The sequence below is a fragment of the Sciurus vulgaris genome (genome assembly GCF_902686455.1).
Source record: "Sciurus vulgaris genome assembly, chromosome: 9".
NCBI classification, from domain to species: domain Eukaryota; kingdom Metazoa; phylum Chordata; class Mammalia; order Rodentia; family Sciuridae; genus Sciurus; species Sciurus vulgaris.
Genome location: NC_136469.1, coordinates 140240075 through 140267920, shown reverse-complemented (window position 1 = coordinate 140267920; position 27846 = coordinate 140240075). Strand labels below are relative to the sequence as shown.

The window sequence follows — 27846 nt, the reverse complement described above, 5'->3', positions numbered from 1 at the left end:
ATACGCAGGGACAGGACAGACAGACGCACGGGCGCGGGCGCACGCACACCCGCAGGCTAGCCCCACCTCGGGGACTGCGGAGGACAGCCTCAGCCCCACCGCAGCCCCACCCCCCACCCCCTAGGGTCGACACAGGGCGACCCTCTGTGTCCCCTGTCCCTACACTCCCAATTCCTGGCGCGGGCGAACTGCAACTCTTCGCTGCTCTGCGTTTCCGGGGCGCGCGGGTGACGGTGGGCGGGCGTCGGGCAGGGCTGGCCTGGAGCACGGGATCAGAAACCTGGAGAGCCCTGGGTGCACCCCAGGGGGCGCGGCTGCTGAGAGGGGCCGCGGGCAGTGGGCGTCTGGAGTTCTAGACACCTGGGGCGGCGGGCGGGAGGTGCCTTGGCGGAGGACACGGGGCAGGAGCGGGTAGGGCAGGGATCAGAGTGGCAGCAGGCTAGGGGCTGGTTGGCAGAGGGTGTCCAGGCAAGGCCAGAAGCCAGCAGCAACAGGCGGGGACGGCCTCACACACCTCCGCGCGAGACCAGACTAGGTCCCTGTCTCCTGAAGATGCCCGTGGGCTCTGGGGCGCCCGCCTCGCCTGGAGCACCTGCGAGCACCTCGGACGGGGGCTCATCGGGGCCCCCAGACTGCCCGCCTTCCCCGCTCCTGACTCGGGGGTCCCCGGAATCCGCAGTCCCTCGACGGGTGGCGGTCCGCGCCAGCGTCCCGCAGAAGCTGGCGGAGACGCTGAGCAGCCAGTACGGGCTGAACGTGTTCGTGGCGGGGCTGCTGTTCCTGCTGGCCTGGGCGGTGCACGCCGCGGGCGTGGGCAAGCGGGACCTGCTCTGCTTCCTCACGGCGCTCATGCTGCTGCAAGTGCTCTGGATGCTGTGGTACGTGGGCCGCAGCTACGCGCAGCGCCGCCTTGTCCGCCCCAAGGACGCCCACGCCGGGGCGCGCTGGCTCCGCGGTGAGTGCAGGCGGGCGCCCTCTCCTCGCACTCCTCTCTCTCTCTGGGCCTCTTTTCTGACTCTCCCCTCCCGAGGTCCCTCTCTGCCCCATGCCCGGGTCCCCTCTGTCCTCAGCTCTTGCCTTAGGTAGTAAGTTACAGTTGTACACACGGCTCACAGCCTTCCCTAAGCAGAGTCCTGCAGTGGTGTCACTGACCCCAGGGTGCAGGTCACACTGACTTTCCAGGCCCTGGGGGATTCCGAAGCCTGCCCTCCTCCTGTGTTCCAGGCTCAGCACTGCACTCCTTCGGGCGCCGCTCGTCCTGGAATCCTCTCCACCCGCCCCTGCCCGCTTCTGCTTTCCCAGCCAGGACGCAGGCCTCCCCCATTCCCCCAGGGGCGTTTCCCCCACCACCCACTTTGTGGTTCAGACCTTGCCCCTCCAGCCCTGGCTGTGGCCTGGGGGAGGGTCACTGTTGTTCCCTCCACACCACCCTCCCCCAGGCTCTGTGACACTGTTTTCTCAGCAGAGAGCCACTTTAGGGCCTGGCATGGAACAGGTGCTCAGGAAGTGAGGCGGGTGGAAGGGGTGAAGTACCCAGTGAGCAGACTCGCCTGGAGAGGAGCGCTTGCTGGGTGCTCAGGACACGGAGGTGGGGACTGTGGCCTCCTTGAGCACTGCTGTTCTTCGGTCCGGCCAGCTGAAGGAAATGGACCTCTCGCAGGCCAGAGGCGCTGAGGGAGCCTGCTTGCAGAGACCTCCCGCAGAGGCCAGTGCCCTTTACGCCACATGGTCTGGACGCCTCACACATCTCTGCTCAGAGCCTCACGCTGGATGGGAATTTAAATCTCTGTTAGAGTGTGGCTCCCACTTGCCTTGCATGCCTGAACTAGGACAAGTGACTTGGTGGCCTCCCCCACTGGGAGCCCCAGGCTCAGCCCCTGCACACAGAGCCCTCACCCTGGATGGGGTGCCCAGCACTATCCACTGTCCTTCCCACGGGTCCTCTGGAGGTCTGACCCCTGTGCCAGGCTCCACCCTCGTGCCTGGCAGGAGGCGCTCCTTAGTCCCCTGGCCACACGGGGCTCTCTGTGGGGCTCTTTAGTTCCTCATCAGTTTCTAACAGGGACCATGTCTAGTTCTTGCCCTTGGGAAAGTTAGACTCCACTCCAACTTTCTTCTGAAACCCCAATTCCTCTTCTGAAAGTGGCTGCTTCAGGACAGTTCATGGTTTTATGACTCTTGTGAGTGACAGTGAGTCCATCGCCATGAACAACAGACAGACACACACGAGCTGTGGAACGTGGAATGGATGGTGTTTTAGGTTATTGATTAGAAAATCAATCACACAGGATTTGCCTATTCTTTCCTGTGGGGCAGGATCCTTTCTTTGTCCCTCTTCTGCTTCCTGTCTCTCCACCCTTTCTTCCTTCATCCCTCCTTCCTTCCACATTCCTCCTTCTTCCATGCCCATCCTTCCCCACCCATAACCTCTTCCCTCTCTTTCCTCCACTCCTCCTTCATTCCTCCTTTTCTCCCTCCCTTGCCCCTCCCTCCCTTTCTTCCTTCCTTTTTTCCTTCCTCCCTCCCCCCCTCCCTTCCTTCCCTGCTCCTTCTCTCCCTGTTCTTCCTCTCTCCCCGTCTCCGCCCCCACCATCTCTCTCTCCTCTGGGCTCACTTAGGGCATGGGGCTCACAGGCAGGAATGGCTGTGCTATTTCCAGGCTTGGGCAGCCAGAGGGAACGATAGGGAGAGAACAAGCGTCTCCTTGTGGCCCTGCTCCATTGGACACGTCTTTCTGACATCAAGTAGAGATGGAATAAACGAAGGTAAGACTGAAAGAGCACAGAGAAGGCGTCCAGTAAGTGGTGGTTGTTCGTGCTCAGCAGGTTGTCCCACAGTGACATCTACCCAGGCGAGGCACGAGACCAGGGAAAGGGGTTGGCCTTGGAAGGCTTGACTTGAGGTCTTTGTCCCATCCTGGCACCTCTGAGTTCCCATCAATAAGTAGGAAGAGAATCACATCTGCTGGGCTGGGCTGGCTCGGTAGGAGGGCACTTGCCTAGCAAGTGTGATGCACTGGGTTCAATCCTCAGCACCACATTAAAAAATACACAAAATAAAGTTAAAAAAAAAAAAAAAGAACCATAGCTGCTGTCTCTAGGAAGGAGCTGGGGTGTAGAGAGAAAGCAGTTTGCCACTCCTACGGATACACTGAGTATTCATCAAGGAAACATGGCGCAACTTCGAACCCCGGGGACCCTGGTGCCAAGAGGAGGCACTTCTGGCCCAGCAGGAGCTGAGGTTTCTGCTGAATTCGTAGCTGGGAAGACAGGATCAGCTCAGGAACTCGGCCTGGCCCTGTTCTGGTGCCAGTGTCTTCTAAGTCCTGAGGTGCTAGAGGTTCTGGGCTTGGGCGGGGCTGCGACATCCCTGTGGGCAGGAAGGACTCTTCCACCTGATGGGTGTGAGGATGGGAAGACTTTCTTTGGAACAGAGTACTGACCTACTTACAGAGCGGCGGCCATGGTGGCTCATTAACCCAGTTCCTCCACTTGCTAAGCCAAGGGACCGGTTGCTTCCAGAAGTCATGGCAGCCAGACACCTGGTGTGTGCCGTGCGTGCAGAGCTGGGACACCTAACTAACAGCCGCTCTCCCCCATAGTTGCCAGGGTCCCGTTTCTCTTCATTTCCGCTCTGAAGATGGCACAGTGAAGTCGTTTCCCCCTTATTTCTGTCTTGTCCAAAGACCAGAGAAGTGTTTCCAGGCGAGTTGTGGGAACAGTGAGCGATGTTGGGAGTCAGAGGCGTGCTGAATGCGTTTGGAATGCTGGGCTCATTACAAGCATTGTCTGGTCATTTGTCTAAGTATTTCTGCTTTGTGTGTGAATTGTCACCCTCAAATTTGTTCCATTAATGAGCCCAGATCCTCACCTGGCCTCAGAGCGAGGCTGGTCCCTACCTATGACTCAGCTCACCTTGTCCAGCGTGCCAACTGCAGGTTGCCCTGGGAGTGGCTGCTCAGAGCACTATGCTCATGGTGCTATGCTCCTTGGCCTAGCAGTCAGGCGCAGATGTGAGCTGTGGCCGGCCAGCCATGGAGATCAAGGTGGGGATGCAACGGTGATTGTTTTGGGAGGAGGCTGTGGCCTGGTGAGAAGGTAAAGGTGGCTGAGAAAGTTGGGTCCAAGCACATGTAGTGTGTGTGTGTGTGTGAAGAGGGCTGTGCACCATCAGGGATGGTGGTCAAGAGCAGAGGAGGAGGAGCAGAGACTAGAGCAGAGATAGAGAAATTTCCTGCAGCCCTGGTGCTCAGCGAGCTCACAGCCTGGGGGTCCAGGACTGGTGGGGGTCCGTGTGGGTCCTGTGGTGGGGTATGGAGCCTCCGAGAGGAGGCAAGGTCAGGGGCTCCCTATGCGTGATCCTGTGCACATGGCCCTGGCTTTGCCTGGCTCTTCCTACTGGGGATGGATCCCTCCCCCCCACCACTGTACAGCTTCCCACAACTGTGGTCAGCCTCCCAGACACACCTCACTTCTCTGGGCTTCTGTGTCTGTCCCTGGTCACAGCTTGATGGAGACAGAGTTTGCACACTTAGCAGTTCACCCATTCAAAGCCAGTGGTCTTCAGGACATGCATGGATGTGTGCACCCAGAGAAAGCCACCATTAGAACATCCTCGCCACCTCCAGAGGACCTCCCCACACTACCAGCCCCGCTGACCCCTGCTCTCCACTCACCTCCAGCAACTGCTGGTTCACTTCCTGGCCCTAAAGATGCCCCCGTACTGGTCTCTTCCTACGCACAGAATGGCACCATGCGTGGCCTTTGCACTGGCTTCGTTCCCTTAAGCATCGTGGCTTCGAGGTTGGCAGGGCTGGAGGGGGCGTCCACTCCATCTACCTGGTGAGGAAGCAGAAAGGGCCAGGAGGAGGTCCGAGCTCCCCCTTACTGGAGATGTTCCAGGGGAAGGAGAAAGAGATGGGGGATAAGCTCCTTGCTTGGGAGCAGATGTATGCTATTGGCTGGTGACAGAGGGGTGAAGTGTCTCATTTCCACTTTGCCTGTCTTCTCCCTTGACATCTATAGAGGGCATCAGAGGAGGGAGCTGGGCCCTGCACAGAGGGCATTGTTGCTGGACGGTGCCTGTAGGTTCACTTCTGTCCAGCAGCCAGGACTGGGTGCCCACTCTGCCTGCTGGGCACTGCTGGGCTCTGGGGGTGGAAGGATGCCCTGGCATGGCCCAGTACAGACAGGAAGGGGGGCGAGGACTGACCGACGATGAGGTGTCAGAGCATGGTGGCTGGGAGCGTGGCCCCGGGCAGGGCAGAGTGCCATGTGTCTGCCTTAGTTTCCTCATTTGTAAAGTGGGGATGCTGCTGCCACCTATCACATAGGGTGGCCGTGGGAATTGGGGCATGACCTCACATGCAGGACTTGGGACAGCTTCTGGCACGTAGTAGGAGAAACGCATTATTATCATGAAATAAATTAGTTATGTGACACCAGGGTGAGGGGCAGATGGGGAGACTGGAGATGAGGATCTGGGGGATAGGAAAAGGTCCCCAGAGAAGGACTTCCTGTCTCTCCTGGTGTTTGGAGAGGAGTTCAGGGACGCTGTCAGGATCCGTGTGTGTAGAATCTACAGGGCAGGCGCTGGCCTTGGGTTTCATCCGGTGGGTCATGGGAGCCACTGAAGGTTCTAAAGAAAGGGAACGATGTGATCGCATTTGTACTTCAGAGTGATCGCTCTGCCTACAGGTGGGTCCTGGGTTTAAGAAAGGAGGCTGGGATCAGTGAGGGACCAATTGGAATTAGAATATCCACGCTCCCGGGAAGCTGCCCTGGATTTTAAAACTGCTGAGCACAGGACACAGAGCACCGAGCCTAGAGGTGCAGGAGCAGATCTGCCTGCAGAGGGCAGGTCCTCAGGAGGGTGGTAGCGCTCCCCGTGCCCGTGCAGCGCCCTCTGAGAGGGCCGCCAGACTGCACGCATTTTCTTACACGTTGTTTTTTTATTGATGGGTCTGGTGTTCACTGGAAGGGGAGCCAGCCTGTATGTGAAGGGTCTTGTCTCCCAGTATCTCCTGGGCACCTGTTGGACAGTGGCCACAGAGGGAGTGAAGGACATCGGTCCAGAGGACAGAAGGGTGAGGCTGCAGGGTAGACAGTGCTGCAAGCTGGCGTCCATCAGTTCCAGGTCATCCTTGGGCTTTTAGAGCCACTTGTCCCAGGAGGCCTTTCCCGATACCAGACCAGGGGCAGCTCCCACACTGCAGGTTCTTTGTGTCCCTCATCTGGGTGGCAGGGGTATATTATCCAGCAGCCTTTGCTGGTGTAACCGGGCTGTGAGCTCCTGAAGGATGCAGACGTGCCCACGTGTGCTCTCTGTGGCATCCTGAGCTCCGATGTCACACCTAACGCCACATAGGTGCCCAATGGTGTCTGCTGAGTAATTGAACTGTGGATGGATTGGGTGGATGGATGAATGTGTGCATGGAAAATGCCAGAAGCTCCAGGGAACAGGATGACAGCTCTGGGGGCCGACGTTGTTCAGCACAAGGAAGAACTTTCCAACGTGAGCACTAGCTGGCGGGGAAGGTGCACCTTGAGAGATGGGGAGCGTCCGGCCCGCGTGTCCATGTGGAGGCCAGGCAATGCCCTGGGAAGCATCCCTGCATGGGATGGAGATGTGGCCTAGCTTTGTGGGGCCCTCTGCCTCTAAGATCCTCTGGTGCAAGATCTAGATCCGTGGAGGGACTTGGAGCCAACGCAGAGGGAGGTGCTTCCCCTGCCAACACTGGCTGGGCACGCGGGCAGTGTTTGGACTAGTCTCCAACAGTGTGGCCGGTAAACTTTCTAATGGGTCCTCATTCACCTAACTCTCCTTGGGCTCCAGTGATGCTGTGGTGGTGGTGCTGGTAACATCCGGTTTACAGGACTTTCCGGGTCGGACACTTGGCTTGTGATCGCTATGCAATGACTCCCCAGGAGACAGGCATCATGGTCATTACCCGCAGTTTGCAGATGAGGAAGCTGAGGCACAGGGAGCTCGGTACTGCCCATGGCAGTCGGTCAGCAAGTGGTGGAAGGTGGGACGTGGCACTGGCCGGTCACCTTCACTTCTCCACTTCCTCCTTGGCTTTAGAGCGTCCGTGATGCCCATCCTGTTCCATGGACATCCACAGTGGTGGGCAAGGTATTATCCAGGGAGAAAAGCAAGTTCATGAATTGTGGGATTCGATTCTTTCCGCGACCTCACTTCCACTTTGTCTGTTTGAGCTTTCTGGTTCTGAAGACTTCCACTCTTATTGTTTCATTAGGAGCAGTTAAGTATGTAAAGCAAAAACTATTTTACTTGGGTGCATATGTGGCTGCTCTATTTCCCTTATTTTTTGTGATATGAATTGATAAGAATTGACGAGCTCTTTATCGCATTGATGAATAGCTTTACGTCCACCCGACCTGGCGTTCGCGTTGCCACTTGCACCCTCTTCTCGTTGGCACGGATGGTTCCTCTTCGTCCCCGTACTTTTTCATCCTGGTTGAGTGTGACTCACATCTGGGGCGTGCTTGCATTTTGGTCTAACTGGCTCTTCCTGTGCTCGCTTGCTAATGGGTGGGGTGTTCAGGTCCTTCGAAGTTCTCATGAGTTCTATTCTCCACTGTGCTGTTTCCATTTTTTTCTTTATGGAGATCCTAATGCCGTATCTTCCCCTTTTCTTTCTTTTCTCCTTTCTGCATGCTTTCCTTTTTTGGGCCTCCGGCTCCTTTATTGTGCGTCTCTATTCCGTTCACGCCCATCTTCCCCCTTCCCGTGCTCTTATGATCAGGTGCCCATCACATTTGCCCCAGCCAGACACCTGGCCTCCCGCCGGAGATGCTCCCTCCTCCCGCCTCCTCTCCGCCCAGTGAGGAAGACCTTCTGCAGACCTTTGTGCCTCTTCCCCTGCTTCCCTGTGTTCTTTCCTTTTCTTGTCCCAAAACCTTGGGAGGCTTCCCTTCTCCGTTCCCCACTCGTCCATCTCGACCTGTAGGTTTTGAAGATATAGTTCAATACTGAAGAGAATCTGCCCTTAGAACATTTATTCTGTATTGGCTTTTATGGAGCATGCGAATTATACACTCCCAGGCAGTTTGTCTTCATTCATTTAGATTTAACTTATCTTCTTTCTTTTTTAAAAAATATTTTTAGTTGTAGATGGATGCGATACCTTTATTTTATTTACTTATTTTTATGTGGTGCTTAGGACTGAACCCAGTGCCTCACACATGTGAGGCAAGCACTCTACCACTGAGCCACAACCCCAGCCCTTATCATCTTTTCATGCCTCTTAATTTATTTATCTGACTACTTGACTCTTCTCCCATCCATCCATCCATCCACCCACCCACCTATCTGTCTGTCCATCCATCCAGTCATCTCTCCATCTACCCTCTTATCCATCTGTCCATCCACCTATCCATCCATCCATCCATCCCTTCGTCCATCTGCCAGGCTGGAGCTGCAGGGCTGGTGCACCCAGCCAGGCCGCCTGCCTGGCTTGCTCTGTTCTTGTTTCTTTTTTGTAATGTAAACGAGCCTGGCACTTGTCAAACCATTTCAAAGACCTGAGCTCGGATCTCCACTCCTATAGTTTCTGGCTTTTCTAGGATTAAAAAAAAACAAAACACGGGCTAGAGTTGTTTCGGTGACTTTGGGCAGTGGAAGCGAGCCAAGGGGTTGCATTACTTGTCACCAGAGGTGCTGTAACTCTATCTCTCATGGCTCAGCCCTTCCCGCTGGCTGCTCGGTGCCCTCATGCACAGCCTGTGATCCAGTTTCCCCTGTGCATGGGAGAGTGTTGTGATGGGGTCAGTGTTGGCCCAGGAGGGATGAGGAGCTTCCGCACGGCACAAGTGCCACTGTTGCTGCCCTTCCCCCTGCCTGCATTTTTCCCGAGGGTCTCTTGGATGGATTTTGGGTATTCCTTTCCCATCTATTCTCACAGGCACACTTGTGCTCATCTCTTGGTCTTCACCTGTGAGTTTCTATTTTAGAAAAGCTTTGGATGCACAGAAAGTTTCCTCGGATCCTGTGGTTCCTGTGCCCGCACGCCCTGCAGCCTACTTCAGAGCAGGATCCTAGGGTCCACGTGGGGACATCTGGGAGCAGGCCAGCGGCGCTCTTAGACTGCTCTCTCTTCGGAAAAGCTTCTGGAGGCTTTCTGTTGGCTCAGCCCACCTTCGCTGATTGAATCTGCTTCCGTGGGCTCCCCGTCCATGGGGTCAGCCAGCCACGCCCTGAAGATGTTGGAGAACACCCTGTGTCTGCCCTGCACGCGTGCAGACCTCCCAGACATCGCTCCTACTCGTGCGGATCAAGGACGGGCTCACAGATCCTCGTGGGGTTCGGTGTTCAGTACCCTCCAGCTGGTTGCAGTGCCTGGGAGACGTGTCTGCTACTGTGCACGGGGCACGCCAGGGTCCTCGGCGTTGGTGGCTGTGGGGGTCCGGGAGCCAAGCCTGTGCGCAGGGTCCACTGTACATACTGTTTGTCAGGCCTGGGACATCCGCAGGGTGGGGCAGTGATGAAGAGGACACCACACCGACATTCCGGGTCCCGCTTATCCATCCAACACAGAATTTATTTTATTAACATACATCTTTTATTTGTGATCATGTGTGTACACGATGACATTGACCAACGTGACCCCCTTCAAGTGTGAGGTTCCGTTGGCTCAGTGAGCTGGCATCGCCCTGCCCATCCCAGCCCTCTAGACCCTCCTGCCCGTCCCCTCCCAGCCCCCGCGCCCCCACCCACTTGCTCGCTGTGGAGTCGCCTGCTCATGGTGGCTGCTTGAGTCGGCTTTTTCACTGTTGACTAAATGACTCGACCAGCACAATTACAGAGGAGGAGAGTTTATCTGAGGGCTCACGGTTTCAGAGGTCTCAGTCCATAGAAGGCTGACTCCATTCCTCAGGGCTCCAGTGAGGCTGGACATCATGGTGGGAGCGGGCAGCAGAGGAAGCAGCTCACCTGGTGATCAGGAAGCAGAGACTGCACTCTCCAGATACAGACATGTAGCCAAAGCCACGCCCAAGGCCACCTCCCCAGCCACGCCCACCATCAGTTAGTTAATCCCATCAGGGACTCATTCACTGACTGGGTTAAGGCTCTTGCAGCCCCTTCACTTCTCCTCTGGAGCTTCCTGCATCGTCTCGCCCGTGAGCTTGTGGGGGACACCACACATCCAAGCTGAAACAGTGGCTCAGGCCAGTGTAGCCCTGCAGCATTTGTCCTCTGTGGCTCCTGTGTTCCCACGATGTCCCCGAGGCTTGCCTGGGTGTCGGGTGTGTAGGATTCCCTTCCTTTCCGAGGCTGGGTGGCGCTGTGTCGGACATACAGATTTCCCTTCTGTCCTGGCTCACCCACAGCAGGCGCCTGGTCAGCTCCCACCTGTTGGCTTTTGCACACAAGGTTGCTAAGATACGGATATAGGAGTGAGCTGTCCCCCGTGGTGCTGCTTCCTGTTCTTTTGGTATATGCATGGGTCACACAGGAGCTGAGGTTATAATTTTTTGAGGAGGTTCCATACTGTTGTCCAGGGTGGCTGCCCCACTTTACACTCTCACCCACGTGCCCAGAGGCTCCAGCTTCTTTCTGCACATCCTCACCACCGTGCGTTGCTAGTGTTATTTAGTAACCGTCCTAACAGATGGGATGTGGTCTCTTGGTTTAGGTTTGCATTTCCTGGATAATTGGTGATGTCGATCTTCCTTTTGTGAACTTGCTGGCCGTTTTCATACCCTCTTTGGAGAAATGCTCACGCAAGTCCCTGCCTATTGAAGTTTTTGATGTTTTGAACTTTAGGTGTCTTTGCATGTTTGGATGTTAATGACATCATCTACATATAATTTGCAAATATTTTCTCCTATTCTTTGGGTTCCTCTTCACTTGTTTTGTTCTGTAATGCACAAGAATTCTTCTGTAGTTCAGTTTATCTATCTTTATTTTCATTGTCTGTTTTTGCTGTTATGACCAAGAAATCACCACCTAATCCATAATGTCATGAAGGGTTCCCCTCTGCTGTCTTCTGATAGTTTTTTACTTTCAGCCTTGATGTTTAGGTCTTGGAGTCACTGTAAGCTAGCTTGGGTGTGCAGCATAAGGCAAGGGTCCTTCTTCATTCCTTTGCATGTGGCTACCCAGTTCTCCCAGCACCGTGTGTTGACAATACTGTCCCTGTATGTGGAATGGTCTTGGCACCCTTGGCAGAAGCCATTTGACCCACATATGAGGGCTGAACGTGCTTGGTTTTGAAACGACGTCAGTGCATATTAACGCATCGTGTGCGTGTTTCTGCCTGCCCGTTTAGGAAGCATCTCGTTGTTCGCCATCATCACCGTCATCCTGGGATGCTTCAAAGTTGGCTACTTCATTGGGTTTTCGGAATGTCTACCGGCCATGGAAGGAGTTTTTCCCGTCATACACGCGGTGCATACTCTGCTGCAGGTAAACCACTGGTTTTTGTGTTGTCAAGCATGTCTCAAGGTGTGTGAAGTCCCAGGCCACCAAGACACCTTGCAAGCTGCTGCGGACCTGCCCATCGAGTCCCAAGGAGAGCTTGAGTCTCTCTCTGAGGCTCAGTACCACAGTGGGCTCCACTGTATAAAGGAGACTCTGTCCCCTGTCTTTATACATGGGGATCTTGTGAAGCAGAACTCTTCATGATGAAGAGTCAGGACATCCAACAAGCCAGAGTTCACCTAAAAGGCTGGGGGTTACTTTCTGGGTACATATGGTTTTATTGAGTTGATTCCCTTATTGTGTAACTCACCCATATTAAGTGCCTGATGGGATGGTTTAGTTCTTTCAGTCATGTGACCCTCACTGCCGTGAATTCTAGAACATTTCCATCACTCCCAAAGGAGCCTGTGCCAGTACAGTCTTGCCTCTGGGTCACTGAGATGCATTTCTTTGGCCCACGTACAAGTTCGAATCTTCCAGTAATGCACGAGGCTCCTTCTCTCAGCACTGATGAACTGGCTGTGGCTGAGAAGTCAGGATCTGTTAGGCTGATTAAATGCAGAGCTCAGTCAGGAAAGTCTCGTGGTTGGAAGAACCTTAGAGGGGCCCAGTGTGGCTTCCATGCATAGCAGAGTTCCCTGGTGAGAGCTTCCAGTTAGATCCCAGGACCCTAATCACCAAAGTGCCGATCAACACCGGGAGCACTCTGGAATAAGCAAAGCGCTTTGCACTCATCTCTGTGTGACCCTTCCAGCAGCCCTTCCAGAGCGGGTGTGGGCTCTTTGCAGTAGCCAGGTACTCAACCACCTAGGTGTCCGTTGGTGAATGAATGGATGAAGAGAATGTGACACAGCTGTGCAGCAGAATATCATTCAGCCTTGAAGAGAGTGAAGTCCTGGGTGGGCAGCAACATGGATGCAACTGGAGGACATTATGTTAAGTGGGATGAGCCAGGCAAGACAGCCCCTGCGTGCTCCTTCACAGGGGAAGCCGGAAAGGTCATCTCATACAAGTAGAGAATAAAATCCTCCTTCCTTCCCTCCCTCCTTCCCTTCCTCCCTCCCTCTTTCCTTCCCTCCCTTCTTCCTGCCTTTCCTCCCTTCTTCCTTCCTTTCCTCCCTCCTTCCCTCCCTCCCACATTCCCTCCCTCCTTCCCTCCCTCCTACATTCCTTCCCTCCCTCCTTCCTTCCCCCCTCGCTTCCTCCTTCCTGCCTCCCTCCCTCCCTTCTTTCCCTTTCTTTCTGGGGACAGGAGCACAGGGCCAGCTTCCCATAGATGATAAGATGCTGTTTGCGGCTTCTCATGCTGTCCCCAGATCCCTAGACTTAATTGGCCCACATGTTGGCACCCTCCTGGCCTTTGGCCACATCCATTCCCCCTCAGCCCAGGTCCACTCTGTTCCTGTGCAGTATTAGGGTCTCAGATGTGGTACTGCAGTGTCTTCCTGTGCGAGGCTCACTTCCCTTGGCAGAATGTCCTCCAGGTTCGTCCATGTGGTCATGGAAGCAGGACTTTGCCTCATGTCACTCTAAGGAAGAAGCTGGGACTCAGGGAAGATGTGTGACTTTGTTGCAGCCAAGAGGCAGACATCACTGCCTCCTGAGCCACTGGGCAACACCACGGACTTGGTCCAGGGACACTGTCATTGCTCAAATATTTCTGGATTCTTGGTTTGAAAATGCCCTTCAGAAATGACTCTCCACCACGGGAAAGACAAGGACGCCGCTTTTCACCTCTGACGTTTGTCCAAGGCCACCTCCAGTTTGTGTGCCTGGTGGCCTTGGCAGACAGCTCCAGAGGGCTCAAAAGTCTCGGGCAGCAGGCACAGTGTCCACCGGTGAGGCCAGGTGAAGCCAGCTGACAGGATGGCCAGGGAGCTGGGGCAGGTCAGCTCTGGGGGTGGTGGATAGGCCGGGAGCTCGTCTGAGGGGCCGGCTTGCATCTGACGGCTGTCAGGGGGATTTGCATGTTGAGAAGCCTGATCCTCACCTCACGACGTGAATGATTTGGGGACAGGGCCTTCAAAAGGAAATGAAGGGTGAAGGAGGTCAGTCTGATGGACCCTGAGCCAGTATGACTGGAGTCCTTGTAAGAAGAGGAGATCAGGACACAGACAGAGTGCTGACCACGTGAGGACACAGGGAGGAGACGCCCCAGGGTCCAGCGGGAACCCACCTGCAGACACCCGGAGCTGCAGCCTCCAGAGCCCTAGAGTCCGAGCCCGTTGTGGTGGTGGGTGGGCTGGGCGGGCTGAGCCGGAGTGGACTGGCTGTTGGTTCTGGGCCATGCCAGGACGGCAGGTCCTCCAGGGAAGCCAGAGGCCTGAGGAAAGCCTCGCGAGGCCGGAGAGCCAGTCATTCATTCATTCTTCACTCAGTCCACTCGTAGGTTCTGGGCAAACACCGCCTGGGTACCAGGAGCACCAGGGTGGAAACCCGGCGGTGCCCTGTGGAGGCGTCAGCTCCTGGGGGGCATTCACGGAGACGGACAGTGACCATGTGGCTCCACGCTGTGGTCCGAGTGGCCCGGGTGCGGTGGGGCACACACCAGGAGGGCCACTCCTGCTTGGGCGTCTGCGGGAAGCCTGCGCTCTGGTGGGAGGAGCCTGTTGGAGATGATGCGGGGGTGGCCTTCCCAGGGGGCCGCGCCCTGCGTGGGCTGCTGGCGCGGGCTGGGGCTGGGGTTTGGCCTAGGGTCTGTGAGTCTGGACTCCGGCCAGACTGCCTGCCTGGCTCAGGTCAGCAGCGTGACCTCCAGCAGGTTACCCCAGCGGCCTGAGCCTCCCGGGTCTCACCTGTGAAGTAATGTCAGCACCTCCCTCCTGGGCATGGGTGGAGGTCACAGGCGCTGGCGTGCGGAAAGCCCTTTGCCCCGCGTGGGGCTCAGCCAGTGCTTACGGCGGGCGGCGTCCAGCTGGTGCGGGGGTCTCATGGTGAGGGCCGTGGGGAGCACTGCAGGCAGAGGAGGTCTCTAGCTCCTGGCTCCAGGCATATGCACGGCCACCAAGCAATCGCCCTACACCCAGTGGACACGTACTCTGTGCCTTTGCTGCATGAGGTGACTGGAGAATGGAAAATAGTTTTTAAAAAATACAGTATTTATGCATTTATCTTACTTTTTTATTTTTATTTTTATTTTTTTGTACCAGGGATTGAACTCGGGCACTCAGTCACTGAGCCACACCCCCAGCCCTATTTGGTATTTTATTTAGAGACAGGGTCTCACGGAGTTGCTTAGCACCTCACCATTGCTGAGGCTGGCTTTGAATTCATCATCCTCCTGTCTCAGCCTCCTGAGCCGCTGGGATTACAGGCACGTGCCACTGTCTTATGTATTTATTTTAAAATCGTGGTGAAGCACACAGCCTACCTTTGCCGTGGCGGGCGTCCTCAACATGCAGTCCCGGAGTGCTGAGCACGGCTACATCACCACATCCAGAGCTGAGACTGTCCCCACTGACACTAACTCCTGGCCTCCTCCCAGCCCTGGCACCCACCTGAGTGTGAACATTCTAGGAATCTCCTGTTGTACCGTCCTGCAGCATTTGTCCTCCTGTGACTTTATTTCTCTTAGGACAGTCCTCCAGGCTCTGTGCATGGCATGGCATGTGCTGGTATTTCAGTCCTTTTTTTTTTTTATTGTAAACACATGGGATACATCTTGTTTCTGTTTGTACATGGCGTGAAGGCATACCATTTGTGTAATCATAAATTTACATAGGGTAATGTTGTTTAATTCATTCTTTTTTCCCCTTCCCCCAACCCCTCCCACCCCTCTTTTCCCTCTATACAGTCCTTCCTTCCTCCTTTTTAACGCTGATAAAATTCCCCCAATGTCCACACCACACTGTGCTCATCCATCACGCTCAGTGGGCACGTGAGCAGCTTCCACCTTGGCCGTTGTGGACAGTGCTGCCCTGAACACGGGCACAGACATCTTTGGAGACCCGCTTTCAGTTCTTTCAGATGCTTTTCCAGATGTGGTATTGCTGGACCGTATGTGGAAAATTTAAAAAAGCATCTATTTTTAAAAGATAGTGTAACATTACTGGAAAAAATGAAAAGAGCCGCCTTTCTGCTGCTTCCCTGCCTCCTCCCAGGCCTCCTACTCAAGGAGCCGACTTGCCCAAGTTCTGCACCGACCCGGCGTGGTGGCACAAGCCTATAATCCCTGTGGCTCGGGAGGCCGAGGCAGGAGGATCGTGAGTTTAAAGCCAGCCTTAGGGAGGCCCTTAGGGAGACTCTGTCTCAAAATGAAAAAATAAAAAGGGCTGGGATGTGGCTCAGTGGTTAAGTGCCCCAGCTTCAATCCCTGGTACCAAAAAAGAAAAGAAGGTTTTACACAGAGGGTACAGAATTTCCCATCCCAAGTTTTGCACCTAAAAAAAAAAAAAGAAAAAGAAAAAGAAAAAAAAAAAAGCTTTTTGTGCTGCTCTGTAGTCTTCATATGAAGCATCCATCAAATGACTATTTAATCTCAAACCCATTTACAACTAATTCACTTCACTGTTTCCCTATTACCAAGGAGTCACAGCTAATGGTTTTTAAATTGCCAAACGTTTTAGAGTGTGATGTTCTAGAAATGTTGTTCTGAGCAAGAGAGTAAATTCTAGGCAAAACAATGTGGAAGAGGTGATGTGTGTATTTTACCTTGTGCTGATTTTCTTTTTATGGATCTTAATTATGAAATTAAGATTGAACGAGGGACGTATATACAGTGCTCAGCAGTGTTTTGCATGTAGTAGGTGCTCAATATGTGTTTGTTTGTACAATCAGTCCCAGACATTTGAGAAGTGCTAATCATGCCTGGTATACAGGAGGTGCTCAATCAATGATAACTAGTGAGTGACTAGGCACAGGTGAATATCTGCTGAAGATATTCACATTCCAGGAGCCGGTTTTAAGTAATCAAATGGATTATTTCCTTTATTTGCTCACAAGACTCTCCAGGCAAGTTCCCTCATCTCCATTTTGAGGTGGGAAGCGGTTAAAAGGTTCCCAGGCTAGCCCGTGGCCTTGAAGCCAGGCAAAGAGGGACTCAGATTTGCCCACAGGTCTGATACAGCTTGAATATCCCTAATCTGGAACTTTCTGAGCACTGACATGCTGCCGCAAGTGGTAAATTCAGGAAAACCAGGAAACTGTTTCCTGCATAAAATTATGTAAAATGTTGCCTAAAGTTACCTTTAGGCTGTGTGTATGCGGTGTATTTAAAATAAAAAGTGAATCTGTGTTCAGACTGGGTCCCATCCCCATGACTTCTCATTGCATATATGCAAATACTGCAAAATCTGAAGAAATTGGGAACACTGTTGCCCCTACGCTTTAGATAAGGGAGGCTCACTGGGACGTCCCTAGCTCAACCCTGCCCGTGGAGGTGGCTGGGGCTAGAGAGCGCGGGTGAGATGACCCGCTCTTCATCCAGAGTGCTCGACGTATAAAGCCTGACAAAGTGGTGTCAGCAGACAGGCAGGCCTGCGTCCCCCTCCCGTCCCCCTCCCGCAGCAGACGTGCCGGCCGCTGCAGCACCGCATCCAGAGAAGGCACCACCCGCCGATCACAGCAGCGTCTCTGGCTCTGGGAGGCCCATTGCTTCTCGCTCTGTGTGCCCAGCCCACTGTCCCACTGGGCCACCGTGTGGCACCTGAGAGGGGGAAAGCCACTTGCCTCTCTGGGGCGGGAGGTGGCTCAGTGGCTCGCGTTTTCCGTGACCTTTCCTCCAGGTTTCATGGCTGCTCAGTGTGCAGACGGCGGCAGTTCCCCGCGGAGGTAACTTCCTTTCCCTCTATCTCCGTCTAGGTGTACTTTCTTTGGGGACACGCAAAGGACATCATCCAGTCTTTCAAAACCCTGGAAAGGTAACCGTGGTGGGGATGCCTTATGCGTTGGGTTCGGTTCTTTAGAACAAGCAGACCTCACGCCTGCCTCCTGCTGGGTCGTGGCACCTGCCCCAGCTCTCAGCTCCGCGCTGAGCACGGCCTCCCCGGCCAGGAGAGGCCCCGCCTCGGCTGTCCAGGGACGGCCTGGAGGTAGTCGCGTGGGTGTGGCTTTCCACGCTGCCATGCCTGCCAGGTCCCCAGCTGTCAGTGGGGACACCCCTCGCCTTCCTCTGGACGCTGAGCGAGGCATGTCACCACAGCAGCTGGGTGAGTGGGGTCTGTGGTGACCTGCGTCCCTGGCGCTCTCCCGGGACTGTGAGGTCCGAGGATGCCATCTCCAGGTGGACGGGGCGGGCTGCCTGTGGAGTGTGGGGGAGGCCCGTGCGCACGCAGGCGCTGGGAGCCACCGGTGCCTGCGTAGAGAGTGACCCCTCGTACAGACTCCACCAGGAAGGAGAGACTCCTTCACCACCATTTGGTGGCATCAGGTGACAGTGAGGGCAAACCACAGATGTGTGCAGGGCCCCAGATCAGCTCTCTCAGTAGGCGACCCGAACAGAAACGGACTGTGCCCACCTCACGTGCAGAGCAGGGTGGGTGTTGAGACCGTGGGCATCTTGGAGCTTCCTGTGTGTCGTGGGGATGACCAGAAGACACCAGGGTCCTTGGCTGGGCACCTTAGGTGGCCTTAGGCAGCAGTGGGCCCTGAGGTGGCCTTGGTGGTGAACTTTGACCCCAGTCTTTGTTACCCTTGAAGCCCCACGTCCTGTTGGGGTGGGGGCAGAGTGGAATGGTGAGGTCCAGGACCCCAAGGCCATCAGAGAACACCTCAGTTCTCCTTAGAGCTGGACAGACTCCCCCATCCTGGGCACTGCACACCCAGTCCATGCACAGGCCGGCCTGAAGGAAGCTCCTGCCTGGGCTGCGGTGGGCAAAGCAGTGGGCAGGAGACCTGCCCCAGATGGCCAGCACAAGGCCACCTGGGTTTTGGTCCTGCGTGTCCCTTTCCCATGCTGGGTACGGGAGTGCCCATGGTCACCTGCCCTTCTCTCAGCAATGCCGGCTCCCTTGCAGCTCGAGCCTGGCTTTTGTGGTCCTCTGAGACCATGGGGTTTGCTTCTTCAGCTCCACAAAGTCAGTCCTTCAACACTGAATCTTCTGCCCAGGTAAACCTGGAAGGACACCGTGGCTTTTAAGAATCGCCTTTGCCACTGGGGTGGACTGCAGGGTGGTGGCCCCTGAGACTTGCATGGGGAGCCCGCGCAGCTGGCCTGGGGATCCCGCTCCCCTGGACCGGGGTGTCTCTGTCGCAGGCGGGTGGTGGCCGCGGGGGCTGCTGGGTGCAGGGCGCTCCCTTGTTCCAGCCATGTTGACTGTCAGTCAGGGGCAGGTCCGTGCAGGGCCGTGCAGCCGCTGCCGGCCACTCAGGGTGACCAACCCCAGACAGTGGCCAGTCCAGATTTCAGAGACTAGAATGAAACAGGGTGGGACTCCCTCAGCCGTGTTTTCTGGTTCTGATGATAAGTTGCCAGGATACAGCACCAGCTGTATACAGTATCCGGTTTAAGGACATCTTATGCTGACTATTGTTTACCATTTGTAAAGCACGGCCACTGGGTGCTTTGGAGTGACGCGTGTGGTTCCGATGCTGTCCTGCATCATCGTTTCCCTGGGTAGCACTGCTCTGGGACGTGTGTCTCCAGGGCCTGCTGCCTCAGTGAAACGCACCACCACTGCCTTGGTCTCGCTGGTGGAGGGTTTGGAGACGTGTCCAGCCAGTGTGGCTACCACAGGCTAGGTCCTGCACCTCAGTGAGGCTCCAGAAACTCAACACTATCTCACTGAGCAGGCTTTTCTAGGTTTCTGCTCTGCCATCCTTAGCAAGTTGGCATGAAGATCCCATGCTGGTTGCCTCATGGTCATAAGATAGCTGCCATGACTCCAGTCTTCGTGTCTACACTAAAGACTGTTTTAAGAGGGACCATAACTAGGCTTTCCTTATTCTTATCTCTTTCATCAAAAAAGGCAAATGCTTTTATGTAGTGCCCCATAGACTGAACCTCACACCCCACTGACCAGAATGGCTAAGTCTAGTTGCAAGGGGAGGCAGACAGCAAGGTTCTGGCTTGTGCTGGTGTGTGGGAAGGTAGGTGGGAAGGCCGAGGTGTCAGCAGTGAGGGTGGACCCGCGCTCCAGGTGTCCAGGATCGCCTTTCGTTTCCCCCTCCCTCTTCTTCCCTCTGGAGGGAAGGTTTGGGCTGTGGGTGGGGTGTCCTCAGAGCCCAGCTTCCAGGACAGTTCCTTTGATGTCCCCTAGACAATGAGTCGAGTCCAGGCAAGTTCAAGATGAAGGCAGAACGCCAAAATGCTGTGGTTTTGGAAGGTCCCCGGCAACTGCCTCTCCCAGCCCGACAGACCCACCCAGAGCCTAGGGGGCCAGGGACCCAGAGTGGAGGAGGCTCACATGTGTGTGCATGCATGTACATGCATGGTGTGCACGTGTGTGTGTGCGTGTGTGTGCATGCGTGTGCATGTGTGTCCCCCTTCCCCAGGGGGCCTGGCGCTCCCCCAGGCTGCTGGAGAACCGAGTCCTGTGCTCCCCAGGTTCGGGGTGATCCACTCCGTGTTCACCAACCTGCTTCTGTGGGCCAACAGCGTCCTGAATGAGTCCAAGCACCAGCTGAACGAGCACAAGGAGCGGCTGCTCACCCTGGGCTTCGGGAACATCACCATTGGTGAGTGGGCCTCCGCTCGCGGGCCCCAGAGTGACCGGGTGGCCCAGCGGGTTCCATCGGCAGCAGGCCCTGGCCGGGCAGGAAGCCCCCACCCTCTAAGTAGGGCCTGCAGAGCATAATGAGCAGCTGTCGTGACCCAGGCCCAGGGTCCTCCTCCGGGTTGCCCTCGCTCCAGGTCTGGACGCCAGAGAAATGAGTGACTTGGTTTTCCTCCATGGAGGGAAGATTGCTGGTTGCTCCTGTTGGAGTTTTTAATTAAGCCTGCAGTCTGAGGCCTTCCTACTAAGGCATGGCCTCGCGCCTGGAGGCTCGAGGGCTTGGGTCTGCTGGAGGTCCTCGGTTAGCTGCTTGCCTCGTGGTCCTGGCCCACCGGTATTCTCCCTGGTTCCATTTGAGAGCCTATACAATTAATCTTCATATTTTCTTCCAGCATTCCTGAGCATTTATGATCCATCACCTCTGTCCAGGGACATTTGGGGTGAGGAGGCTACAATGTCCTGGGAGCTTTGCTTCTGTTCTCATCCTGCCCGAGCTGTGTGACCCTGGGAAGCCATGCGGCCTCTCTGAGCCCACCTTTTCTCTTTGTAAATTGGAGGGCCATGTACTTTCAAAGACTCCTTCCTGCTCTGGCATGCTACAGGTCTGGCTGTGCAGCCCCAGGCCAGTCCCGAGAGCAGCCTTGAGCCTGTTCCCACTGGGGTGAGGGCGACAAAGCCAGGCGCACGTGGTAACATCTCCCGCCCCTGCTGGAGGCCAGCTGGGAAGGCTGGTCCCCCTGGGTATCCACGCAGCAGTGATGCCCACCTTGTCCTGTCACAGACACACCCTCTCCCAGAGCATCGACTCCATTCCATTCTTTTTTTTTTTTTTTTTTTTTTTTTGCGGTGCTGGGGATCAAACCCAGGGCTTTGTGCTTGCAAGGCAAGCACTCTACCAACTGAGCTATCTCCCCAGCCCCGACTCCATTCCATTCTATCCGACTGTTCCATCCATTATAATTCCATTTGGTTGAGAGAAATATTGGGTGCTCCTTCTCAATTGATTTCACAATCCAATATGGATTTACCCCACACTTAGAAAACACCATTTTCCACTGTCATTGTAAGATGATTATTTTCCAATATCAATAGAAACACACTTTTAAAAATTTTGCTTTAATTTTTATTTTATTTTTTGATACCAGGGACTGAACCCAGGGGTGGTTAACCACTGAGCCACATCCCCAGCTCTTTTTTTATTATTATTTATTTTTAGGGCCTCACTCAGTTGCTGAGGCGAGTTGTGCACTTGTGGTCCTCCTGCCTTAGCCTTCCAAACCACTGGGATTACAGGCACGTGCCACCACGCCTGACCTGACTTTTTAACTTAATGATTATGGCTATTATTTTAATTAACTCTAAGATCTTCTAAGATAACATGAATATGCCCCTAAATGAATATTGTAAAATATTTTTTTTTTGCCTGGATATTTATTTTGGGAAGGTTTCTTTCTTTTTCTTTCTTGATTCTTTATAGATGTACATGGCAGTAGAGTGTATTTTGACATGTTATACATACATGGAGTATATCTTGTTCCAGTTAAAATTCCATTCCTGAGGTTGTACATGGTGGGGTACACTAGCCTGTATTCATGAACGTAGGAAAGTGATGTCCCATCCAGTCTACTGTCTTTCCTGTTCCCATCCCCCTCCCTCCCCTTCATTCCCCTTTGTCTAATCCAGTGAATTTCTATTCTTCTCCCCCTACATTGTGAATTAGCTTCCACATATCAGAGAGAACACTTGGCCTTTGTTTTTTTGGGATTGGCTTGTTTCAGTTAGCATGATAGCCTCCAGATTCATCCATTCCCCGGCAAATGCCATAATTTCATTCTTAAGGCTGAGTTATATATTCCATTGTGTGTCTGTGTGTAGGTATATATATATAACCACAGTTTCTTTATCCATTCATCTGTTGAAGGGCATCTAGTTTGGTCCCACAACGTAGCTATTGTGAATTGAGCTGCTATAAACATTAATGAGGCTGTGTCACTGTAGGATGCTGATTTTAAGTACTTTGGGTATAAACCTAGGAGTGGGATAGCTGGGTCAAACGGTCCTTTGTTCTGTGGCCCCATTTTCTAGTGGGTGGTGCCAATTTCTGCCCATCCCATGCCATGCTGGCCAGTGCTGGTCTGCAGCTAACTAGAGGGGCATATTCCCTACAGAGTATTAAAAAATAATTTTTAAAACCACACACATAAATCATATTCACAAAGGGAATCTAACCTACAGAAAAGCAAAACCTAGAAGGGAATATAAATCGGTCACTTTTGCCCCCAGAGAACCAGGGCTGTGGTTGCAGTTCCTTCCTCTGCCTCCGTAGCTCTCCACTGCGTCTCTGTTTCGCAGTGGAGGCAGAGTCTCTGGCGGTCTCTGTTTTGCAGTGGAGGCAGAGTCTCCTGGAGGCCGCCTGCCTAGCTCAACAGCGTCCCTGGGCGCCCGCGCGGTGACAAGTCCGCGCCGTGCCATTTGCAACGGCGGCGAATGGAAGGCGGGGTCCGCGGGGCCTCGGAGCTGCGGGCCGCGGGCGGCGTCCGTGCCCGGCGCTGACGCCCTGCGCTCTGCCTGTCCCCCCAGTCCTGGACGACCACACGCCGCACTGCAACTGCACGCCGCCGCGGCTCTGCTCGGCCGTGTCGCACGTCATCTACTACCTGTACCCCTTCAACATAGAGTACCAGATCCTGGCCTCCACCACGCTCTACGTGCTCTGGAAGAACGTCGGCCGCCGGGTGGACTGCCCCGCGCGCCCCCGCATGCAGCTGGGCGTCGGCAGGGTGCTGGCGGGCGCAGCGCTGGGCCTGGGCGTGCTGGCCTCCACCATCGGGGTGGTGGTGGTGTACCTGGTCCACATCGGGCGCTCCAGGACCAAGAGCGAGTCTGCGCTCATCCTCTTCTACCTGTGGGCCACCGCCCTGCTGGCGCTCATGGGCGCCGCGGGGCTGCTGGGGATCTGGATTTACAGGACCGACGAGAAGCCCCTCGGCGAGAAGCCCCTCGGCGAGTCCAAAAACCCGGCCCGCAAACTGGACGCCGACCTCCTGGTGGGCACGGCGTCGGGCTCCTGGCTCATCTCCTGGGGCTCCATCCTGGCCATGCTCTGTGCCAGCACCCGGCCCCGGTACACCTGGTTCAACCTGCCCTACTCCATCCTGGTGATCGCTGAGAAGTACGTCCAGAACCTCTTCATCATCGAGTCCGTCCACCGCGAGCCCCAGCGGCCCTGCCAGGATGTCCGGATGCTCCGCGTGGTCACTGTCTGCAGCGGTGGCACCTCCCCGGCCTCTTCCTGCGCCCGGAGCGGAGCGGTGGCCGAGGCTGACCAGGGCAGCGAGGCGCCAGGCGTGGTCAGGGGGAATCTGCTGCAGCACCGTGGCAAGGAGGATGAGGAGCGGGGCCCGGAGGGGTCCCCACGCCCCGCGGGCCCGCGGAGCTTCTTGCAGGGCGGCACCAGGAGAAGCGTCCTGCGGAACGTGGCCGCCTTCCTGTTCCTCTGCAACATCTCGGTAATCTGCGGGAGCTCCTAGGATGGGTTTTGATCAGTCCATCTACTTTCCTCACCTTTGCCAAATAAGGCCCCGGGGTAGGTTGTACCAAAATTAAACGCCAGGTTACAAGTAGCCCTGGCCCTGCCAATCCAGGTGCTGGAGCAGGGCTGGGGCTGCAGATGGCAGGTGAGAAGAGCCCCCTCTTCCCTTGGAAAGGTCGCCGTACAGTTGGGAGGGAGACAAGGAAAAGGTAAAATCAATGAATATGCCAGGCACTGAGACCAGAGTCTGCCACATACAAGAGGGCGGCTCCAGGGGGGACTTCCCTGTGCAGTATTAGCCAGGATGCTTTGGTTGCAAATAATAGGCTGATGTCTTAATGACATTTGACTGTCTCTCAGATTGCTGAACATCATCTGCTTGGGTTTGGTCTGGCATCTGAATCAAGCCATTAAACAGCAGGCACAGTTTACCTTTCTTCTCCGCCAAACCCCACGTGGTACTTGCTGCCACATGGTGTTAAGGTGACTGCAGTAGCACCAGGCATCATGTCTGGGCTCAAGATGGGAAACAGAGGGGACAGGTTGATGCTGGGCAATGTCTCTTCCATGGCCACCCCTTGCTGCAAGGGAGGCGTTCCAGTCCCTGTGACGGAAGGCAATCATGGGGAAGGTGTAGTCACTCAAAGTTGCTTGACTTAGCCTCAGGGATCAGTTGGAAGTTCACCAGGTGGTCAAGTCAGGGAAAAGCATTTTGGGCAGAAGGCACATAATGTGCAAAGATGCAGACACAGAGGACCCTGCAGCCTATCTTGGGAGCACCAAGCATGGCCCACGTCTACGTGCAGCAGAACTTCAGAGTGGGAAGTTGGGGTGGGCTCTGGGGAGTGGGCTTCCTCGCCTGGGCTGGAGTCCAGCCTTCATGCCGAGGGCAGGGGGCGCTCTGGCATTGTGTTGGAGTGAGAGCCAGGCAGTGTGTGCAGGAAGGGTGCAGAGGGCGGCCAAGACAGGAGACCAGCGCAGGAGGCCCCTGCAGCGGGTGGCTGGGGCGTGGGGGCGACCCGCCCATGAAGGCCCTGGCCCCTCATTCGGGGGAGTCCACTCTCCACCCCAGCCTCCAGGTCACCGAGTCCACCCATGTGTCCCCAAGCTCGGAGGCTTTGGAGCTCTTTCCCTAATTGCAGTTGGTGCACTGTTACCCGGAGGCCATGGGACTGGTAGGGTCGGACTGAAGCAGGAATGGCCGGTCTCCAGGGACGTCCTGCTCACGCTTTGGGTCCCTCGGGCTGTGGCTCCTCCAGACCAGCAGTGGCTACGAGCACCTCTGAGAGTCTGACTCCAGGCAGACCCTCTTCTTCATCTAGCAGACCCTGCTGAATGCCAGGCACTGTCTCAGGGCATAGTAGTGAGGCAAGGTCGCTGGTGAGGGGCGGTGGATACCAGCAGCTACAGCGGCTGCCTTCTTGGGGCTGCGTGTGCCACGTGGGATGTTTCAGTCCTATTCTTCTAAAGTCAGTTAATTCTAGTGGGTGGGCAGAAGGTGGGGCAGGAGGGATCAGTCACCAGAGGGCTTCACACCCCCGTAGGAGGTGCCAAGCATTTTACTTTCAGTTATTCTGGGAAGACTGGGGACATGTTCTAATTTCCATAAGAAGTAACCTGACAGCTGAGTGGAGTAAGGACCATGGGGACACACAGTCAGGTGGTGACCTCAAAGGGCCAGGTGAGATCAGGAGGGCTGTGCAGTGGGGATGGGGGACATGGAGGGACGAGGACAGCACTTTGTGGGCACAGGTGGAGCCTGGCTGGCGGCCTGGGTGGCTGGCGATGTGAAGCAGGTAAGAGGGGAACGTGGGGTAAGAGGGGAACGTGGGTAAGAGGGGAACAGGGGTAAGAGGGGAATGGGGGTACACTGGGCTAGGGCTGAGCACCGGGGAGGAAGTACCACTGAGGAGTAAGGAACGGGCAAGGCAGGCTGGGACATGTTGTGGACACCCAGGTGGCCAGTGCGCAACAAGAGCCTGGAGTTCTCCAGAGGGGCTGAGCCGAGGTTGGATGGAGGTGGGAGGCTGACGGCCAGTCTTTAAACCAGGGACAGGGCAGAGCTGGATCACGTGTGTAGAGAGGGCAGGGGACCCAGGAACGAGCCTGGGACCTGCCAGCACTGAGTCTGAGCGGAGCAGCCAGCAGGGGGACTGGGAAGAACCAGCGAAGTGGCCGGGGGAGAGCCCCTCAGAGGCTTGGAAGCCAGGCGGGTGAGGGGAGGGCACCAGGGGGACATCAGAAGCCTCACGTATCAGTTACCTCTGCCAGGTAAGAGGTCGCCCCAAACTTAAGGACTCCCACCACAATTATCCCTCATGCTCCTCTGCTTAGCAACGCCAAGTGCAGCTCAGCTGGCGTCTGCTGGGGTGTCCCAGGTGGTGAGCTGTGGCAGGTTGTGTCCCTGCCCAGGCCTCCTCTGGGGGTGATCCCAAACCCACTGCCCCACCTGCTGGCCGGACTCTGCTCCTTTCGGGCCGTAGACTGAGGGCCTGGGTTCCTTGCAAGCTACTGGCTTGAGACCTTCTCTGCTGTGGACTCGGGCCTCTCCAGAGGGCAGCTCAGCCTGGCACAGGCTAGGACTCTGGCCTGCTCTCTTGCAAGGGGGTGGGTGACACAGATGGCAACTCTAACTCCGGAGGGGGCTTATGCCCTGTTCTGTTAGAGCGAGTCAGTGGACTCTCCACACTCCAGGGGGACTACACCGGCCACGACCCCAGGAGCTGGACGGGGCCATGCTAGAGGCTGAGCTCCAGGCGCCCGCAGGAGAAAGCACTGGGCTCTGGCAGTGTGGCGGGAAGGAGCCTGGCCAGACGAGAAGGGACGCCGGCGGTCCCCGGGTTATTTCCTTAAGCGTTACCAAGTTTGTTCTTCTATTCTCAAGAGGTGGTCGGAGGCCTTAGTCTTCCACCATTTCAGATGAGGAAACCGAGGCTGGGTAGGGCTGGGGGGGAGGGAGAGGATGGACAGTTCCAGGCACCTGCCTGCAGAGGACTGTGGGTGAGGAAGGATTGGCTCCTGGAGGTCGTGGAGGCCGTCTCCACGGAGACGGGAGACACTCCTCGGCACCCCGCCAGCTATGACCCAGGCGCCAGGCAGTACCCCCCTGGTGCCTGGCGGTTGTGCGGCCTCCTGGAGGCTGGGAAGCCGCTCACCTTGACAGATGGCTCCCTCTTCCTTTGCAGCTTTGGGTCCCTCCCGCCTTTGGCTGCCGCCCGGAGTACGACAACGGACTGGAGGAAGTGGTCTTCGGCTTTGAACCCTGGATAATTGTGGTCAACCTGGCCATGCCTTTTTCCATCTTCTACCGAATGCATGCGGCCGCCTCCCTCTTTGAGGTCTATTGTAAGATCTAGTCCGGTCCCCACGGGCTGTGGGAGCCAGCTGGCAGGGCAGCGCTTAGGGGCCACCTGGGACTGACCGCAGGGCTGGGCAAACATCGCCTGCCAACCTGAGAAGGCACCTTTGTCCCCCGCGATTTTGAGTCCTGCAGGCAAACAATCAAATCAAAGCCCGCGAGGCGGCCAGATTTGTCCTCGGTTAGTGAATTCTAATCAAACCCACATCATTTCATTTCCTTCTGAGTGAAACCCTCTTAGAAGAATGTGATCTTAGTTTGGGGGAAAAAAAAATTGTCAAAACAAAATTCACAGTTGGTTTTTCATAGAAAGCACTTCCTGCTTGTGATTTATCACGTGATCCCCTCAGCCTTCTTACCGACCATCTGAGAGCAACCACTTCAATTCTATCCTCAGAGCTGAATGAATGTAGCCACAGACACATGGGGTTAATACTTTAGTTTCTGAGTAGGTCTAATTTTTGAATGAAATTACTTTTACCAACTGAAAGGAAATGTGTGTTTAGGTTACTATAAAGACACATTCCTTACCTGAAATTTTGTGATCATTTTGAAGTATGTTTAAAAATAAAATTTACTCTTCCTTATTCCACTACAAATGTGCACGTGTTTATTATAGAAAAGTTGGACAGTTCAGAATATTAGAAAAAAAATCACCTGTGACATCTTTGTTCAGTTACACAGTTGCGTTTTACCTTCCTGATGTATTTCCTTTTGCCAGGCAGATGCGAGGGAGTCTTTTGATTGTGCTGTGGGTCAGTGATGATCCCCCATCTTCAATTTTGTATCCAGTGCTTTTTCACTGAGCTGTAGGGCTTGGCCCTCCCCCTGCGTGGCTACACACTCTTTATAAATATAAT

The 27846-nt window shown here is 55.2% G+C and overlaps 1 protein-coding gene across 2 annotated transcripts; it reads left to right on the top strand.

Annotated features, from left to right (window-relative positions):
• On the top strand, positions 1-27846 carry OTOP1 (otopetrin 1). Of its 2 annotated transcripts, none has more exons than XM_079153875.1 (6): positions 1-955; positions 11294-11430; positions 17245-17303; positions 19979-20058; positions 22677-23605; positions 26814-27846. In XM_079153875.1, the coding sequence occupies exons 1-6, from the start codon at positions 553-555 to the stop codon at positions 26982-26984; spliced, it is 1779 nt and encodes a 592-aa protein (XP_079010001.1). In that variant the 5' UTR covers positions 1-552; the 3' UTR covers positions 26985-27846. The 2 variants fall into 2 exon arrangements, with proteins under 2 accessions (XP_079010001.1, XP_079010000.1); XM_079153874.1 differs by having other exon boundaries at positions 19928-20058.

Excerpts from the sequence above, each read along its gene's own strand:
- OTOP1 (XM_079153874.1), top strand. The coding sequence starts at position 553 with ATGCCCGTGGGCTCTGGGGCGCCCGCCTCGCCTGGAGCACCTGCGAGC. Across the intron at positions 11,431-17,244 it reads CGGTGCATACTCTGCTGCAG|GTGTACTTTCTTTGGGGACA; the intron begins GTAAACCACTGG and ends ATCTCCGTCTAG. Across the intron at positions 20,059-22,676 it reads CTTCGGGAACATCACCATTG|TCCTGGACGACCACACGCCG; the intron begins GTGAGTGGGCCT and ends CTGTCCCCCCAG.